At 56.9% G+C, this 20,155-nt stretch overlaps 1 protein-coding gene across 1 annotated transcript; it reads right to left on the bottom strand.

Annotated features, from left to right (window-relative positions):
• Window positions 1-286: 286 nt before the first annotated feature.
• NKAIN4 (sodium/potassium transporting ATPase interacting 4) lies at window positions 287-7,364 on the bottom strand. Its single transcript, XM_081557675.1, has 4 exons — window positions 7,276-7,364; window positions 2,825-3,029; window positions 1,005-1,096; window positions 287-531 (listed from the first exon to the last, which is right to left on the bottom strand). Exons 1-3 carry the CDS (start codon window positions 7,312-7,314, stop codon window positions 1,017-1,019), a joined length of 324 nt encoding a protein of 107 aa, XP_081413801.1. The 5' UTR covers window positions 7,315-7,364; the 3' UTR covers window positions 287-531; window positions 1,005-1,016.
• Window positions 7,365-20,155: the final 12,791 nt, after the last annotated feature.

The following is a 20,155-nucleotide window of genomic DNA, read 5'->3' as shown; positions in this document are numbered from 1 at the left end:
AGCCCAGCCCCCCCTTGGGGGTCCCACCAGCCGCAGCACCTGTGGCCCTAACCCTGACTCCCACAGAGCTCGGTGGGGGTCACCATGTGCTCACACTGACCCTCATGCTGGGGTCACACTTGCCCCGTCTTGCAGTCCCCTTGGCCAGCCCCTCCCCCAGCATGGATGTGTGCAGCCTTTGGGGTCTGGCTGCCCTGGGGAGGGGACCTGAGGGAAGGGGCTCCTTGAACAACCACGCCAGGCGTGCCGTGGATGGAGTGCGACTCAGTGCTACCGAGGCCAGCAATGAGGTTTTCTCTCGTGTCTTTTTTTTTCTTTAGAAAAAGGAAGCAACAAACTCTTCAGAGGTTGCAGCCATCCCCAGCCTGGCACTGGCCTTGCCACCCTGGTTCACGTACAGTTACTAGACCCTGGGGCACCTGCAGGGCCGTGGGGGTGGGAGGGTCCGCTACCGGTAGTCTCCTGTCATCCACGATGGGTGACGGGCTGGGGGTCACAGGGGCGCGATGGCTGCTCTTCACTTCTGCGGGCCTGTGGGAGTGAGGTGAGGGGTGGGCAGGGTCAGAGATGAGGGAGAAAGGTGCTGCCATGTGGACAAAACCCAAGAAGGGGAGGGCGTCCTGGCCTTGAGCGAGGTGGGGGATGGGCTGGACTTCAGCCAGGCCCACCCTGGACTGGACAGGGCTCCCCGTGCAGGCAGCTGGGGGCCTTGTCCCTGCAGAGCTGACTTTGGCTGCAGACACCTAGTTCAGGTTTGAGCCAGGGGGCTGAGAGTGAGGTGAGAGGCTCACCCTGGGTTCTCCTGGCCACCCCAGCTCCATGGCTAGAGGGAAACCCCAGAAGCCTGTCCAGCCCAGGCAGCTCTCCCAGACTGTGTGCCCTGGGTCATTGACTCCCACACACCCTGCCCTGGCCTGGGGGCCTGAGCTACGTCTCTACCCCATTATGGGAGCTGAACGCCTGCTACCTCTGATGGCCCTTGGCTGACATGGGGCCTCACTTACAGGGTAGAAGGGCTAGTGGCTGCCAAGAGGGTCAGGGTCCCCAGGAGATGGTTGCACATGTGGCCCTGAAGGGGAAGCTTGTCTCCATGGGCCTGGAGGGGGGGAATGGAGGAAGCACAGCTTTACCAGTAGGACATTCAGCCACCTCTTCTGACCCCACTTTCAGGATTCCATGTGGGACAGGGCTCATTGCAAAGGCCATTTCAGAGGAGGGAGGCCAACGGTGCAGGCACCCCCATTAGAGGCCTGGGGGCTGCAGGGCTGTGGACATCGCTTTACAAGAGGGAAGAAGTCTGATCCTCAGAAGGGAGCAAACCAGCACTACATATTTCCTGCCCCAGGAGACTTCCTTGGTGGTCCAGTGGTTAAGAATCCACCTTGCAACACAAGGGACACGGGTTCAATCCTTGGTGGGAGAACTAAGATCCCATGTGCTGTGGAGCAATTAAGCCGTGCGCCACAACTGCTAAGCCCGCGTACAGAAGATCCTGCATGAGGAAGTGAAGACCCCTCATGCCGCAACTCAGACCCGATGCAGCCAAATACATAAATTTCCTGCCACAGGGAGACCCAGGAAAATCAGCAGGTCATTCTCCTAGGCGGAGGCCTCTCAGTGTTCCCTCAGCCTCTGTACCCCACACTCAGCCCAGAGTCAACCCGGAGCAGATATCAGGAAAGTAAGGGATGGACAAACAGATGGATGATGGATAGACAGACAGACAGATGGCTGGTGAGGTCTCCCCCAGGAGAGGAGCCTGGTGGCTGTGCGCTCTGGGGTGGCCAGGCCAGCGGGCAGGTTCTGTAGCCATACTTACAGGATGCCTGCTCGCGCTAGAGGTTGGAAGGCTTTTCATTGATCTGGTAGAGAGGAAATGGGTCAAACCCACCAATGAAATCAACTGAAAGAAACCAAGACCCAAATAAAACAACCCAAATGATGGACAGGATGGCAGAGCAGAGAAGTTCCCGAGTGCGAACACTCAGGTGATGACACAGCAGCAGGAGCGGCCCAGACTGGAGGGTAGAGGATGGGGTTCCCACTTGGTGAAGGGTATCACAGGACACTGGCCTCTCAGCAGTGGGCTGCCCCTTGCCCTGCTGGGCTCCCCAAGTCCTGGCACCTCAAAGCTGTGACTGCACTGCGTGTGGGAGGCCAGGGCCTGCAGGGCAAAGCTGAACCCCAGGGCTGGCTCCAAACCTAAAATATTTTAATGTAACCAATACAGGAAGCCCCTTCTCTTTCCTGCCAGTTGGCTGTGGGCTGAGCGATGGTTTGGGGTCACTTGACACCAGGGGGACAGGGTACCTGGAGGCTGGTCCCCGAGCGAATCTGGTTTCTGAGGACACTCGGCCTGCCCATTCCATGGCCACCTGACCTCTAGGGACAGAGGTTCTGAATTGTGCTTCAGATCCAGAGAAGTTTCTGCCCACAGGAGCCCTGGGCCCCCTGGGTGCACCCAGCCCCTCTCATCCTGGTGAGACCCCGTCAGAGCCTGGGGTGATCAGGTCGGCAAGAACACCTGAGTGTTCATGCTGCAAATCAGAGGAACGTTGAGAGCATTCTCAGATGGGGGATGTGCCTGTGCTCCTAAAATGTGTCCCCCCAGCACTGGGGCCTGAAGTGGGGCCAGCTGCCCACTGCAAGGGGAGCAAGAGAGCTTTTCCTCTGCCAGTCAGGGCTCAGCTTTCTGCCTGCAACAGCTGTAGGGATTACAGGGCCAGTCCTGCAGCACAGAAACCCTCAGACCAGGGGAGCTTGGGGTGTGCTGACCCCTGGTGCCCACAGCCCTGGACCTCCCCATCTCTGCATAGGCCAGAACCTCCAGGGCTCAGGGACCCCTTTAAGAGGCCAATTCTCAGGCCTCTGTGGCCAGCCTGCAGCCTTTCTTCTCCTCCTCCACTGCCTGGCGGGGCTGGCAGGTCAGTAATGGGATTCTGCAGGAGGCTGGCGGTCACACATTTACAGCTGTCCTCCTCCTTGGTGATCACACTGACCACATGGCAGGCACAGATGAAGCCCATGAGCTGAAAGACATGGAGAGGTTCCTCAGACTGAATCCCTGGGAGATGCATTCACATCTTCATGGGACATGGACCTCAGCATGTCCTAACCATGTGGCCACTGCCTGCTGGCCTCCTCATCTGTAACTCGGAACAAGCAGGGTGATCTGCCGGCCTCCTCAGCTCTGGAGTTCCAGATGGTGCCCGCTCCCCAGTGGAGCTGGCATATGCATCCCTGTGGGCAAGGGCTGAGAGGGGCGAGGGTGGTCAGTGGATGAGTGAGTCAGGAAGGCGATCAAGCCCCTGCTTGAATGAGGGGTAAGATGCAGAGACATGCCCTGGGAGGCACATGGCAACAGCCAGGATGTCCCCTGGGCTGACACCCCGTTACAGCCAGTCCATCCTCCCTGGGGCCTCTCATTGTAAGCAGACAACCACTAGATTTCTTCTCCCTGGGAAGCCACAGTAGAGAAGCTTCAAGTCAGCCAAATTCACAGTTTGCACAACAACACAGGGGAGACAGACCAAGGACCTGGGCAACAGGCAATTCTGGGCAGGGTGGGTGGGGTGGGCTGCTGCCCTGCAGGTGGTGAGGGCTTGGCGGGATACAAGTTCATCAGCTGGGCTCCTCAAAGGATGCTCAGACATCAGGGCAAAGAGGGCAGACCTGCATTCAACCCCCACAGACCCCCGGGCACCAGGGCCACTGCAGGAGACAGGGCTCCAGCTAAGATGGGACAAGGCCACCACCACCCAAGTCTGGGCAATGGTAAGCATGGGGTGGGGAGGAGAGGAGTTCCCCCACGCCTGGTGTTTACTGCATCCTTTCTGATGAGAATGAGGGGGCCCAGCTCTGATCCTCAGCCAGGGCTGACAGATGATGCACAGGGCAGCCTGGCATGTGTGCATGCTAAGTCAGTCGTGTCCAACTCTTTGTGACCCCATGGACTGTAGCCCTCCAGGTTGCTCTGTCCAAGGGATTCTCCAGGCAAGAATACTGGAGTGGGTTGCCATGCCCTCCTCCAGGGGATCTTCCTAACCCAGGGATTGAACCCACATCTCCTATGTCTCCCACACCGGCAGGAAGCTTCTTTACCACTAGCCACCACATGAGGAGCAGGCAGCAAAATGCATCTTGAGGCTACAGGGTCCCGTGGAAGGCCTACAGCCTCATGTGCTCACAGGATCCCAGGAGAGAGAAGCTTCTTCCACAGAAGCTAGGAATCTTAGAGGTGGCCCAGGCCGCTCCCTGCCCTGGAGGTCAGTCCTGCGTCTTCCGGGGCATCCCCATTGTCTTCGGTTACCCCCACAGCAAGCAGTGGTCTTGACCCAGAGGACACAGCACAGAGTGAGGTTTTGAGGCACCCCAATCACCCCACAGAGGCTCCCTCCACGTTCCCCATCCCACATGCTATGGACAATGTCCACCCCCACCCTCCAGCTTGGGGTGGCCCCTGGGGGGTCCAGCAAGAAACTGGAGGGAGCTGGAGGGGGGAAGCATGGCTCGTGTCCCCCAGCCCCTTCTCTGTCTGTACAACTCCTTTGCATCCCTTCAGGCCAGGACTGCGGCAGGTCAGCCACAAGCCCCAGGGGAGGAGGCTATCCCATGGGGTCCCTGACATGACACCTGCTCTGGGAACAGCCCCTTCACCAGCCCCCAGAAATTAACCTCAGCTGAGTGTATCATCTCTGTCTTGCTGGGACCTTGACTGATCAGAGGAACAAGCAGAAAGGAGGTTTCAGAGAGGGTGGTGGGGTCTATCTGTGGGGCAATCACAGCGGGGGTAGGGGGAAGGACATGAAGGCAGCTGGCAGTACAGCTTCAGGAGCAAAGGCCACAGGAAGGAGAGGCTGCCTTCCATCATCAGTGGTGAGACCTCAGCCTTAACCTTTGTGTCTTATCTCTTCATGCAGTACAGCCCACAGCTTCCTTTGATGGCCCATGTGCCTCAAAGGAGGAGCTGGAGCTCGAAGGGCTCAGAAGCCCTTCCTCCCAAATGGCAGGCCAGGGGCTTCTGCTGTGTCTATCCCAACAGCCTCACCCGAGAGCTGGCCAAGGTGCTGAAAACCTCATCACTGCAGCCTTGCTCCTCCTCGGGGGGCAGGCGGGGCGCTGGGGGAGGCCACCCTGTCTGCCACACCTCTGCCCTCCCAATGTCCTTCCTGTCCCACCTCGGGATCCTGCCCAGCTCCTCCATGGGGCTCTTGGACCTGCCATCCTCGCCCCCCAGCACCGGCCGACTGTGCCAGTCAAGGGTCTGCGTCTCCTGGATCCTCAAGAGCAAACAGCAGAGCACTGACTTGTATTTAGAGACTGGCATTTCACTGAAGACCTTCTGTGTAGCACAGGGAACTCTACTCAACATTGTATAATAACCTACTCAGGAAAAGAATCTGAAAAAGAAAGGACATACCTATGTGTATAACTGAACCATTTTGCTGTACACCGTATACCAATGCAACATAGTACATCAACTACGTGTATGTGTGCTAACTCACTTCAGCCATGTCTGACCCTTTGAGACACTATGGACTGTAACCCACCAGCCTCCTCTGTCTATGGGATGCTCCAGGCTATACTTCAATATAAAATTAAATTTTAAAAAGGAGGCTTCCCTGGTGACTCAGCAGTAAAGAATTCGCCTGCCAGTGCAGGAGATATGAGCTTGATCCCTGGTCTGGGAAGATTCCACATGGTACGGAGCAAGTAAGCCCATTCACCAAAACTACTGAGCCTGTGCTCTAGAACCGGGGAACCACAACTACTGAAGCCTGTGCACCCTAGAGCCTGTGCTCTGCAACAAAGAAGCCACAGTAATGAGAAGCCTGTGCACTGCAACTACACAGTAGCCCATGCACAGCAACGAAGACCCAGCACAGCCGAAAATAAAATAAATAAAATTATTTTTTAAAGAATATGAAAAAGGAAACCCCATCCCTAGGAATGAAGGATAAAAGTGAGGAGGCTCCGTCTACGTTGTCATGTGCAGTCAGAAACGCCCAGGAGAATCTTCCTTCCTTCTCTTCCAGCTTCCCTCCTCCTTCCTGTTCACAGCTTATGTACGTGACTTCAGAAGCTCTGAAAACTATATCCTTACCCAAGTGTATCCTTGTCAAGTGGTTCTTTCCCTTTTTGAGGGGTACACCCGGGTTCCCATGGTTTTGGGCCACCAGGGCTGTCTTTTTTGCCTCATTGAGGGATGGTGGAGGTGGGGAGAGGGTCCCAGCCCCTGAGGGAGGGGCAGCTCTGTGTCCTTGAGGCAGCACCCAGGTGTCCCAAAGGTTGATTCCCTGCAGGTCCTGTGAGAGCAGGAGGAGAGGGAGCCCTGGATGCTCATGAGGCACCCAAACTGTCCTGTTTTCTCTGCCAGGGAAGGTCTAGACTTGGAATTCAGTTTCCAATGTCAGCTGCTGGTGCAGAGCATCCATGTCGTAAACCCAGCATCCACCCAGACTCTCTGCTCTTGACCCACTGTGTGCAGCAGGGAGTCAGGAGCCTTCAAGTCTGACTAGCGACCTCTGGTGGCCAGAACTGTCCTGCCTCGAGCTCTGGAGTCAGCCCAGGTTGCCTGGCACTGGCCCAGCCTGCTCCCGGCCCTTCCCATCAAATCGCTTCTCTGGGGCTGCAGACAAAATACCCCATGCTCAATTACCTTTGATTTTCAGATACACAGTAAAACTGTTTTTATTATAAGTATGTCCCAAACATAGCATGGAACACGCTTACACTAAAACTTGCTGTTTATCTAAAATTCAACTTTAACTGGGCATTATGCATTTTTATTTGGAGAATTCACACTGCTACTCTCAACACCGCAGGAGGAGAAAGAAGCCAGTGTGCAGGCCAGGTTGGGGTTCCCCTGCTACTCCTGGCTCCAGGACCCACCATCGGGCATGGAAACAGAGTCTCTGACTTGGAGAAGGCCATTGGGAAGCTCTCAGGGCTCCTCGCCTGTCACGCTGCCTACAGGGCAGGGAGAGGGCTGCAGAAGCCTTCATCTCAATGCCCCTCATGGAGGGTTCCACACGCCCGCCTGGCCCCGTAGCATCCTCAGAAGCTTCAGGTTCTGTTTCCTCAGCTCATCCTCATGCCAACCCTGGGGTCAGAGTTGGTTCTGAGCCCACTTCACAGAGCGGGTGGCCCAGGCCACAGAGGAGGGGGTGGTGGTGTGGTTCCTTAACCTCTCAGCAGGGATGGGGTGAGGAGGGGCTTCCTGCCCTGGCAGAGGCCACAGTGCACCACTCCCCACCTTCCCTCCCCCATGCTCACTTCCAGCAGGGTCTGCAGGGCGCTGTGCAGGGCCTCCATGTGGCCGTGCTCCAGGATGGCTGTCTGTCCAGAGGACCCAGGCCAGCCGCTGGTTCCTCGTGCACACAGCTCAGGCCATGCTCACATCACCGGGACTGCTGCCAGGAGAGGTTGAGGCCAGGAGGTCACTGACCTCCTGAGGCGAGGAGGTGGGACCGACCGGGTGAGTGCCAGGGATACTACCAGCCTGCCCCCCCACAGCAGTCCAGATGGGCTCCCGGAGCAGGGCAAGGGGTTCGCTGTTGACAGCAGGGGCACCAAGGCCCTCCCAGCCTTTCCCTGCAGGGAAGGCCTTACTGTGTTTGCCATGGACCCCAGCTCACATCCTCTCCTACAGGAAGACCTCGCTGCCCAGGACACACTCTTGCTGTGCCCTGGGCCCCTCCTTCGCATCTCTGGCCAATGCTGCTGTTTCAGGTATGTTGGAACTAACATCTGTCCCCTCACTGCTGTCCAGGTGTGGTCCCACAAAGCAGGGGCCATCTGCCCCACTGCCTACCATGCTGCCTACCCCATTCCTAGCTCTTAGACTCCCCTCTGAGCTTCGGGCAAGGATGAAACACAGCACTTCATGTGACATGCTCCAATGGGCTGCATAGGCAGGATTCACTCACATGAATACTTCCAGCAGAACGCAGCTTAGATGAGTTGCCCCCCAACCCATAGAGGGATCAGGGGCTTTATCAGCACTTGAAGGAGTAGTCCAGAGGGTGGGCAAGAGGACGGCATCCTGTCTGTCTGACCACCCGGGTGGTGTTCCCACCTGCATCCCTCTGCAAAGGTTAGTCTCTCTGCTCCTGGTCCCCAGTCTTGACTCTCCTTCCAGGTGCTGCCCAGGCTCCCAGGCCCCCTCCTCCAGAAAGCCTTCCCTCGTGCACCTCCTCCTAGCTGGAGACCAACTGTCCACCAATACCCACACCCTCTCATCCATCCATCAGATCACTGGTCTTTCTCCAAACCTTTACTGAGTTGCTGCTGTGGGCCAGGACTGCTCAGGGTGCAGGGGACATAACCACAAACCGACCCAGCCGCTGCCTCCACGGGGAGACGGGCAATAAACAAGCAAACAGGCCCAGTGCCCCTGGGGCCAGCCAAGACTCCTCCATTTGCACGAGTTTCCTACAACTTCACTCACCTTTGAGAGGTCCCCACGTCCAAGTAGATGCAGATAATCAAGACATTCCAGGCCATCCAGGTGGCTGCCCACACTGCCTACTACTGAGACAGGAGGACAGGGGTGGGGTGAACTCAGCTCTTCAGGGCGGGAGCTTGATTTTGCACTATGCTCTTGGAGAACGAAGCCTCTGCAGGGTGGGAGGCTCTGCTCCCCAAGTCTGAATACCAGCATGCTCCATTTGGAGGAGGGCCTCCTCCGACCCACCAGGGGCAGGTCCCACACTGTGCTGATGGGGTGACAGGGTTCCTGCTCCCCTGGGGGTAGGGGGTGCACCCAGGAGATGGGAATAGCTGGTTGTGGGAGCCAGCACAGAGCAGTTTCTGAGCTCGGTGTCCTGGCCCAGGGGTGCCTGTTGCCCATCCCACATAGACCAATAATCAGCGAGAGCATGTGTGGCCTGAACTCTAGAGCATCCCCAAAATCCACCCCAAAGATCACCACCAAGAGCTGCCTACAGGGGGAGGGCTGCCAGTTGGCACCCAGTTTTACTGAGACCCACCCTGGCCCACTGTGCTGTACCGCTCAGGCTGGTCTGTGTAACAGCACCGAGCTGAGTACCTGCCACAAGGACTGTGGTCACAAAGCCTGGGAGCCCATACCTGGGCCTTTACAGCAGTGTTTGCTGCACATCCTGGCCCAGACCAACAATTCTGATCTACACTAAAGGAAAATGCTACTCTGCTTGCAGAAAAACCTCCTGCACATCCTTTGAGCTTCTTCCACAACAGGGAGGCGGGGGGAGGTGGGTATGGGAAGGTGGCAGGGCAGGAGAAGCGGTGCTGGAACATTCCGGGTTTCAATCCCACCCTGGTGCGCTGCAGCTCAGTTTCCCAGAAGCTTTCCTGAAGCCACAATTTCCATGTCAGAACTCAGAAGTCCAGGCTTCTGGAAGGTTTGTGCCTGTGGGTCTGTGCAGCTGAAATCCTGGCCTTTCCAGGTTTTCTAGTGGCTTCTAGGACAATACTGTCACTGAAGTCCCCCATGCTGGTCATCCCAGCCCACCTGGCTGGAGGAGTAGGGCTGGAGCAGAGCCGACTCACCACCACAATGTAGCAAGGCCAGCACTGGATGGTGCCAAAGAGCCCCAGGATAACCACGACAATGTGGGCGAAGGTGGCCAAGATGGGTGCCCACTGGTAGCCCAGGAAGTCGAAACCTGCAGCTCCAGGGCAGTGACCTAGGAGCAGGGTGGGGCCATAAGGGGCAGCAAACCCCTGGGGGTCCCAGACCCCCCTCCTGCCTGATCACCACCATCCAGCACCCACTGTGGTCTCGGCTCTTCAACAAAAATCTCCTGATGAGTCAAATGCACCCAGAAGCATCACCACTGGGGTGTTCCTCCTTGAGCAAGTCCCCAGCCTCAGTTTCCTCACCTGCATAATCAGAACACGAGGGATGCTCTAACTCAGGAGGCTGTCAGGCCAAACAGTGGACACGGGGCAGAAAGGTCAAGTTCAAGTGGAACATTCCACTTGGGCCCCCAGATCAGCACCCTCCCTGTTTGCAGGGTTCTCTCACAGCTTGGGGGTGCCCTCCCCTTCCAGGGTGTTCCCACACCCCAGCATTGTGAACGCCAGCCTTGCAGGCTCGGCCAATGGAGGACCAACGCCAGAGAATCAGAGACGCCTGAGAAACCTGCCCTTTTATATGCAGGGGAAACGGACCAGCTCCAAGTCTGGAAATGACTTCAGAAAGCATTCCCTCATTCATTCATTAATTCATTCACTCACTCAGTCTGTAGGCTGAGTTCATTGTCAGGAGAAAGTACGACTGAATCCACTGCACCCCACAATTTCCCCATGTGCCCACTGTGCACCCAGCACTCATTGCCACCAGGAGGGCTGCGGAGGCAAGCGTACCATCCCCACCCAGAGCAAGTGGGGCGGGGGCTGCTGGCTGGAGCCCTGGTATGGGGCGGACTCTGAAGGGTGGAGGAGGGAGGGGAGCCCTTCCCAGCAGGCAGCCTCAGGTGTTAGAGGGAGAAGCCAGTCCTCTCACAGCCGGGATGGACTGGACCTGGATGGGTTGAGGCAAGAGCAGCAGAGCTGGGACAGAGGAGAGTGAGGCGGACAGGGTGGTGAGGGGCGATCTCCCTCACACATGGCCCCAACAGTAATGGATGGAGCCCAGCCAGGTAGGCCTGTGTGGATTGGCTCTGTGGTCACCAGGCCTGCTAGCCACAGAAGCCCCTACTGCAGCCAGGATGCTCGGCCCTCCCCCAACACCCCCACTCCTCTCCGCTGCTCTCAGCCTGTGTCCTGGAGCCCTCATGGAACTCCAGCCAGCCCCCAGGACACAGCTGCTATGGGTGCATCCTGGGCACTGGCCGGAGCAGTGACAGCTATTTCCAAGGGGTCTCAGAGAGGGGATATTCCAAGTGCATCCTGCGGGAGGCTGGGTTCTGCCCTAGGACACAGCTGGAGTGGGGAGCAGGGAAGTGGGAGCAGGCCACAAGCAGGGAATCACATCAGGCAGTTTCCAGGGGGATGGCATCTCCCAGCAGAGTGGCTGGGCAGGACCCTCAGGGAGAAGCTCCAGAATGTTCTTCCCTGGCAGGAGGAAGCAGGCAATAGGGCCATGAACCATGGCACAGAGTGGAGACCTTGGCAGCGAACTGGGCCAGTTTCAGGGTATATTTCAGGGTCTGATTGAGCAGATGTTAAGCCTTCTCTTCAGTCTGCTGGGTGCTGTCCAGGGAAGCCTGTTCCCTGCAGGGTGGGTACAGCAGCCCCCAGGCCTTTGGGGCTCCCAGCTGCAAGAACATCCATGCCCTTAAGACAAAGTCTGAGCCCCTCATGTAGGTGGGGCAGTCTGGCCCTGCCATCCAGCCCCACCTCATTTCAATGCTACATCCTGAGACCCTGCATCTCTCAACTCTTAGAGCCATGGTCCTGTCTCACCACCCAGTTCTCTCAGCATATGCACAGAGCTGACCTGGGCAGCAAGAGGGTCTGTCTGTCCATCTGTCTGCAATTGCTGCCTGGAGCTAGCCCACTGCCAGGCCCTGAATGAGCCTCACTGGCACCATCAGGGCTCAGCTGCCCCTGCTATGGCACCAAGTACCCAGAGGAGGCCCGCACATAGAAGCTCCTCAGTTACACAGATTTGGGGAAAAGAGAGATGAGCATCTAAGGGCAGAAGTCCTGCCTCCCTGACCCAGCCTGACTGGGCAGCTGTGAGTGGGTAGACTTGAACCCCAAGCTGACAGCCTCCAAGGAGGATGACCACATGGACTCTGCCACAGATGAGGGCAGGGAGGGGTGAGTGGAAAGACTACCATAAGGGGGCAAATATTAGAGGTGGTGAAAAAGGAGCAGGGAGAGGGGGAGCCCAAGCAAGAACGGCCTACACTGGTGGGAAATTCCTTGGGGCAGGAAAAAGAAACACACACCCACATGCACACAAGAGCACACATGAGCACACACGTGCACACACACGAGCACATACAAGCACACATGAACACGAACACTGCCCTCAGGGCAGAGGTGGCCAACAGCAACTGTTCTAGACACAGAATGAGCCCCAGTCTGAGCACAGGCCTCCCGTTAGTGTCCAGAAGCCCTGACAAATGGGCAGAACACCCGCCCTGCTTGAGTTCCCCCAGGTACCATGCACGGAGAGGGGAGGCAAAGTGAGGATGCCCCAAATCCCCTCTCCATCCCACTCCCGACCCAGGCTCAAGGCTGGATTGGCTGTGTAGCCCTTCTGAGGGCTCTCTAAGACTGAGGGGTGGTCCCCAGGGTCTGCTCACCAAAGAGAGACCCCACAGCTGGCAGGGTGGCCAGCACAGGTAGGGCTGGTGGGGGTTTTTTGTTTCCAAATCAAGGTACTGGAAGGCTGTACACTCCGCAGTGCCCCAGCAGCCCGCTCGCCCGTCTCAAACCCCTCCCTGGGCCCTGGCTCCCACAAAGCCTGGGGCATAGCCTGGGAAAAGGACCCAGGGTGCTCTGCGGGCTCAGAGCCGGCAAAGGTTACGCTCTTCTCCAGGGAGAAGGTTCTGAGATGCTCAGGCCTTTGTCCTGAAGTTGGGTAATGAGAAAACTCTCACGCTTGTCAAAAAGAGAAGAGAAAAGAAAAAAAGAGACAAAAGAGAGCCAAGGATTTAGTACATGACTTCCCCCTCTGCTCCCCCTCCCCCCACACACAGTGACGGGGCGGTGAGCCAAGTCAAATCTCTTCCTACTCCATTGCCCCCTCCACCCAGCAGAGCAGGGACAGGTGCACGGCCAGGACAAAAGGCCTTCTGCAGCTGTCCACTGCCCTTAGCTGTGGCCACTGGCTGAGTGGGGACGCAGCTGTGTCCTGGAGCTAGGACTCACCTGGCTGAGACTAAAGAATCTGCAAGAAGCCTTGTCCAGGGAAACCCAGTTGCCCTCAAGCTGACAGCCTTCCCCCACCCCCCACCCAGCTGCATCCACATCTCCAGAGGCCTGCGGGGTGCTCATCTGTGCACCATCCCCCGAAAGATAATGAGTGCTGCGGTTGCTCCAAGGCCTGAGGTGGCTCCCTGCTGCTGGTGGAACAGTCCCTGGGCCTCACGCCTTCTGCAAGCCTGAGTTCTCTCCTGGCCTTACGTGTCCAGAAAAAGCTCCGCAGATCGCCCACCTACTTCCTCGCCCCAACTGCCCCAGCCCTGCGATTCCACAGCACTGAGCCTGCCCCGGAGGAAGCTCCAGGAATTCCTTCCTGCCCCTTCCTGTGTGTCTCGACCTCCTGCCAGCCCTGCCCCCAGGCAAAGGACCGGTCCCCCATCTCTGCACTGTGATGAGTCTTCCCATCTCTGCAAGGTGGGGAGGACTTCCTACTCACAGCCTCTTTGAAGCAAGCCCCTTCCTTCTCCGCAGCCCTCCAGCGCCAGAGAAAGCACCCTTCGAGCTGAGCTAGGAGCGCACCCAGGAACCTCAACAAAGCAGCGTTTCCCTTTTAAGACCAGAGACCCAGGGGCCCACCTTCATCTTCTCCCCAGCCCAGTGGCCTCCACCTTCCTTTAGGCGCCTCCTCCTGGGCAGCAAGAGCTCCTGGAAGCTCCAAAGGCAGAACTGAAGGAGGAGAAACTTGAAAGGAGGACTGCCCAAGTCCTCTGACAAAGCTTGGAATTCAAAGGGCAGCTAATCCCAGACAAAAAAGACAGTGAAGTGCAGCCCTGCAAGGGGGCTCCAATCCTCTTCTCCACTCCCCGACTTTCAGGTCAGGACAAAGGGCAGGGGTGACCTCTTCCAAGTTGGGGGCGCCAAGAGCGGGCAGAGCGGGGCTCACACACACCATCCACAGACAGGCCGACATACAGATAGATACACATTCCCAAACTCACCTGAACCCTGGCCCCCAGGGGCTGTCAGATCTCAGAACAGGGACTCCGCAGCTCACTCATTGCCTAATGCTGGCTTCACACACACACACACACACACACACACACACACACACACACACCGTTGCATATGTTCCTTGTGCGCACACTCGGGCCACACACATCTTCGGACACCCGTGGACACCGCGCGCACCAGCGCGCCTTCCCAGCTCAGGACTCAGAGATCTCGGGCCGGGTGCTCCCCCCTGGAGGCTTTTGTTCCTCTCCAGCCACTTTCAGTAGCTCCTCAGCACCTGTGCAGCCGCTTAGAACCCCTCTCCGCACCCCACGGCCGCCCCGCACCGCGCCCCCAGCCCGGCCTCGGAGCGCACACACTGCGAGCCGGGTCGCACAGAGGGGCCTTCGGGGTCGCGCATGGGGCGCTGGCTTCCCACTCCCCGCCCCCAGGCGGCGGGGAACTAAGGCAGCAGAAGCGCGTGGGTCTGAGCTGTGCCCAGTCGGGAGCCCGCAGAGACTGCTGCGGACCCAACGGGCAGGGCTGAGATCCGGGGGCGTCGTCCGGATCCCCTGTGCGCTGTGACTGCCGGCCCGAGGACGGGTCACCACTCACCAGCTGGAAAGTACAGAGGAAGATGAGAGCGCAGCGGCCGGAGCAGTGGCCCATAGTGCCGGCCCTGCCGGCAGGCGCTGCCTCAGAAAGTCTGCACCAGGGACCACCCGGCGCGCTGGACTTCCGACCCTCTGTCCGCCGCCCCCGCCCTGCAGCTCCCCACATTCCCACCTCAGCCCCGCCCATGGACCCTCTCCCGGCCCGCCCCTCCCTCCAATCCCCGACCCCTCCCCGCAGACTCGAGACCTTCGCAGGCAGGGTCCCACTCCGAAGCCCTCACTAGTCCTCTGTTCAGCTCCGCCAGGCAGCCCAGGTCCCCCAGCCCAGCTCCGTCTCTCCGAATAACAGCTGTGCCAAGTCTCTCTCCCTCTCTAACTCGGACTCTGGGGGTTTCTCGCCAGCTAGGGACAGGGACGAGGGTGGGGGTGGGGGACATCCCCTTCTTAAAGGGGCAATGGCGCGGCTTCACAGGTGGCCTGGAGTTGGAGGGGCCCTGCGGTGGCTCCAGATCTGATACTGCTGCCAACCCACCCCATAGTGCCCAGGATATCCCGCCCCCACCCCACACCTCCTGTGCTTGCCCTCAGGCCCTCGTGTGACCCAACCAACCAGCCTCCTTCCTAATGGGGCCCCAGGCACACTCAATCACTGAGGCTTCCTGGACCAGGTCAAGTGCTCAGAGGTCCCCCTCCTGGGGGTGAGGGCTCAGGAGGAAGAGAAGGGGGTGGCCAGCCTGCCGGAGTTCACCTTCCCAGGCATGATGGGGGGACTGCAGGCCAGGCCAGGATCAGGCTGGAGGAGGAGGGAGACTCTGGGTTGCAGGCAGGTTCCTGTCTAACTGGAGGGAGGACTAGACGAGGACCCCCAGGTCACAGGTATGGAGGTGGGACTGAGCAAGGGGGAGGGCAGATGGTGGGAGGGAGGCAGTTAAGGTGGGCCAGAGGTGTGGGCACAGCTGGGTTGGGCCTTCTCCCCGGTCATAGGGAGCCTCTGGGTTCTCAGTGTGAGCCATGGTCAAGTGTGCCTCGTGCTGGGAGTGGGCATGAGGCCCTGGTCAGACCCCAGGGAGGAGCAGGACCCGAACAGAGTGGTCGTATGGGTAGGAGAGGGAAGGGCCACACTAGGTGAGGGGCAGCTCAGCACGTGGCACTTCAGTCCACCTGAAACCCTTCTTCCCTCCCACCTTCAGGCTGAGTTCCTGCCTCTCCAGACAGACAAGTTGCCCTTAAACCTACACTGGTTTCTTCCTTCCTTCCAGCAGCAGTTCCCCACCGCATCCCTCCTACCCAGCCCCAAAGAGAGGAGGAGACCGACAGGGCCCCACCCAGGCATCTCCAGTGGACAGAGCCCCACCCAGGCATCTCCAGTGTTCGTGCCAAGCTGGCTGGGCTCAGGCTGGGCCCCGGGGACACAGAAAGGAGCCATGAAATCCCCACCTCAACTTTGCCCACAGGGAGGGCTCACCTGACCCCCAGGGAGCATAGTGGACTGTGAGGCAGGTGTTGACTGCTTGCTCCCCCACCCCTCAGACTTCGGTTGAGCCCTTGCAGTCCTGGGAACCTGCCTCCCTCTGGGGCTCCAGGGCTGAAGCTTGGGTCTTAGATGCTGCAGGTCAGCACATTCCATCCCTTTGGCCTGTTGTTGGTTCAGAAGTGGACATGTGACCCAAGGGACTGAATCTCGGGCTTTTGGCTGGGATGTGACCCACAGAGCTTACAGCATTAAGAGCTGCATATTGGGGACCTTCAGATGAAAATGGAACAGCAGAGCAAACATACAGAGAGATACCCGGTTCTTAGTGATGCTGTTGAGCTGCTGGATCAAACCTCATCCAAAAGCCAGATTACCACTGGGCTTTTCACCGCATGAGCCAATAGCATCCTTTTGTTGTTTAAGCCATGTGGGGTTGGGTTTTCTGTATCTAACTAGAATTTGGACAGATTGTTGACTAAGATAGGCATGGGAGGGGTTAAGGCAGGGGGTATGTGGGTCTTCCTGTTAGCCCTGGGATCTGGGCCCTCAGGTCTACAATCTGAGAAGCTGGCCCTGTCTCAACACATTCTTGGCTATGACTCCTTAGCCTGAGTAACCAAGTGTCCTCTGGCACGACTGCAAGTTCCTGGGTGTTTTAGGATGAAGACAACTCAGGTTCAGAAGCAGCTGTGCTCTGCAGTGATGCATGGTCTCAAGAATCATCAGGGCCACATTCTGACTTCCTTCCACCTCCTTTATCCCAGGGCACAGTTCTTCTCTGTGGCATCTTTCAGAGCCAGCGGCAGGGGTCAGATAGGCCAGGTCGACCAGGCCTTTCTTCATGTGGAGCCAAGTCCATCCATGCAGCAGGCCAGAGGCCAGGAGTGTGACAGCCCCAGTCTGAGCCAGCCCCATGCCTGTCTCTCAGATGAAGGATGGAGCCACTTTAGGGAGGCACTGGCCATGGAAGGTGGTCAGTGGAGGATAGAAACAGGCAGAGCACAGAAACCAGGCCAGTGTTCACTGGCCAGTGAGCATGCATCCAGCTCCACCACTGTTATGAAAATGGAAATCAAACCAGCAGTGACAACACATGTTCACAGTGTGGCAAAGATGAGCTGCCGATGACACTCAGCCAGGAGGCATCATACATAAGAAACGGGTGCTCTGGCATCAGGGCATTTGGTACAACGGCTCTGTGAACAACCTGGTCGAATCCATTAGAGCTGACCCAGCACTCACACAGTGAGAGTCGACACCACGTGGGCATTGCAAAGTGCATCCACAGGCCCACACCCGAGGGGGCCTACGGTGACTTCGCAGGGAGCTGTGTGGCTTGGGCTAGCCCTTGCCTCGTGAAGCCATTTACTCTGAGGTTTTCATTTTGCTGCTCTTGTGTTCCTTCAATTTATTCACATGGAGAACTTCAGGAGCCCTGGGGAGGAAACCACTAAGATGATCATGTTACTCTGACTGGAAGTTAATGGACTGCTGGTGGTTCTGAGTGAAAAATAAATTACCTACGTGTTTTAGATGGGGCAATAAAACACCTTCAATTTGCAGTTCCATGTTCTGCACCATTCACCATGTCATACCCAGGTTTATTCTGTCACTTGGTCACTGTGCCAGCCTTGAGATGGCAGAGAGAGAGGCAGGGGTGCCATGGCTGCTGCGAGGCGGCAGGCTTCCCTGTCCTTGGAGGGCCCTCCCTCTGCTTTTGGCTCTAGGGAAGACCGTGGCCCTCAGGCCCCCCAGTGGTGGAGTAGGGGTTGACTTTTAGCTTTATGGTCAGAAAACCGAACATCCAGCCTCTGCTTGGTGTTAACTCTTTGTTGTTGTTGTTGTTGTTCAGTTCCTCAGTCGTGTCCAACTCTTGCGACCCCATGGACTGCAGCATGCCAGGCTTCCCTGTCCTTCACTATCTCCTAGAGTTTGCTCAAACTCATGACCATTGAGCCAGTGATGCCATCCAACCATCTCATCCTGTGTTGCCCACTTATCCACCTGTCCTCAATCTTTCCCAGCATCAGGATCTTTTCCACTCAGTCGGCTCTTCACGTCAGGTGGCCAAAGGATTGGAGCTTCAGCATCAGTCCTTCCAATGAACATTCAGGGCTGATTCCTTAGAATTGACCAGTTTGATCTCCTGGCTGCACAAGGGACTCTTGAGAGTCTTCTCCAACACCCAATTCGAAAGCATCAATTCTTCTGCTGTGCCCTTTCTAGGACCACTTTCCCTTTTCCTCTCCTACCTTTCAACATCCTTCACACCTCCTCCTCCAGGAAGCTCATGAAAGGAATCCAGCACAGGGTTCTTGCTCTCTGAAACCCGAGGTCTTGTGCTGAACTCTACACTGCCTCACATTGCCCCTATGTAGACTCTATGATTGCCCTGTCCACATCACCTCAGCCCTCCTGTTTCTGTGCATGTCAGTGGCTTCTCTCTGTGAGACCTGCTGGCTCCTTCCTGAGGGCTTCCCCTGCCTGCAGGACGTGCTCATGCTAAGCTGGGCACAGGGCAGGCTGGACTGGCCAGGAAGCCAAGGTAAACCTCCAGGGAAACTTTCAACCATCAGTGGAGGTAATTACAAATGAGATATAATTCAGAGTACCTGCAGACACTGGAGCCCTCACACTGCTGCTGGGGCATGAGATGGTTCCCCCATTTTGGAAGGTTGATTCACAATTTCTTATGAAATTCAATACACACCTCCCCCATCACTCAATAACTTTACATCTAGGTAATTGTGCAAACGAAATGTTAAGACACATCCACCAAAAGGCTTGTGTGTGAATTTCAGGGCAGCTTTATCCACAATAGTCAAGACTCAGAAATGACTCCATTGTCCAATATGTAAATGGATAAACGAGATATGTTCATTGAATGGAATAGTATTCAGCAATAAAAGGAATGAAGAGCTGAAATATTAAGTGAAAGAAACCATTTGAAAGAGTACTTATTGAATGATTCTGTTTATGTAAAGTTTTAGGGCAGGCAAACTAAGAAACGGGGATAAAAATAAGAACAGTAGTTGCATATAATGGAAATGTTCTATGGTGGAGGTTACACTGGGGTATGCATTTCTCAAAACCTATTGAGTGTAAATCATTGAATGTAAATCATACCTCAGTAAAATGTTCATACTGTGCTTAGTCGCTCGGTCGTGTCAGACTCTGTGAGTCTGTAGCCCACCAGCCTTCTCTGTCTATGTGGATTCTCCAGGCAAGAATACTGGAGTGGGTTGCCATGCTCATTCCAGGGGATCTTCCCAACCCAGGGATGGAACCCAGGTCTCTTGCATTGCAGGCAGTTTCTTTACCATCTGAGCCACCAGGGAAGCTGAAGAATACTGGAGTGGGTAGCCTGTCCCTTCTCCAGGGGATCTTCCTGACCCAGGAATCCAAATGGGGTCTCCTGCATTGCAGGTGAATTCTTTACCAGCTGAGCTACCAGGCAACTAGATCGCTCCAAAAGTTACACAGATCAATGCAGAGTGTGTGGATACACAGAAAAGCACAAAGTAAAAACAAAACCAAAAATCACTTGCAGTTACACTCCCCAGAGAGAGATCACCAGGCTGGACAGTTCTCTTCCTACAGTCATAGTTCCCATACTTGGGACCCTACTATTCACACTGCTTTGCAGCCTCCTTGTAACATCTCCAGCTGCTCTCCACGTTCACCCCCACCCTTCTCTACCTCAGATTACACCTTTGGGCTTGGCCAGTGGGAGGTAAAATCGGGAGACCAGAGGGCAAGAGACCAGAGAAGCCGGTGTTCACTCCTGTATCATTTTCTACTGGATCACCTTGGGCTGGCCATGCCCACAACCAGAGATGACAGCGCCTCTGGGGCCGCGGCGCCGAGGACACTGTCCTTCCAGAGTCGGAACCGCTCCCATCCCCTTGCAGCGTGTTGACGTCACAGCTCTGCTGCTCCAGCACTGGGTTCCCGCAGAATTCCTGCGGTTCCCTAAACCTGCTCACACCCTCCTAATCAGCCCCCTTGTAAGTAAATGCCCATGAATCATCCTAATTTGAGCAGGCCAATTTTATCCCGTCCGAATCCTGACGGGGCAGCGCCGCTGAGCGTGACTGTCGGTCCACAGGACACCGCCGTCCCCGCTGAACTAACAGCTCTGGCACAGCAGCCCCAAGAGGACGCGTCCCTATAGCGACGGAGGGGGGTCGCGCTTCCGGCCCAGCTGGCAGGGCGGAAGTCCCGCCCCCGCTGACCTGTCCCCGGCTTCCCGTGAGACCCTGCGAAGCGCGAC

The sequence above is a fragment of the Giraffa tippelskirchi genome, chromosome 13 (genome assembly GCF_054371585.1).
Source record: "Giraffa tippelskirchi isolate mGirTip1 chromosome 13, T2T-mGirTip1v1.2.pri, whole genome shotgun sequence".
Classification (NCBI taxonomy): Eukaryota; Metazoa; Chordata; class Mammalia; order Artiodactyla; family Giraffidae; genus Giraffa; species Giraffa tippelskirchi.
Note: the sequence above shows the minus strand (reverse complement) of the source record. Positions and strands in the feature narration are given on the sequence as shown.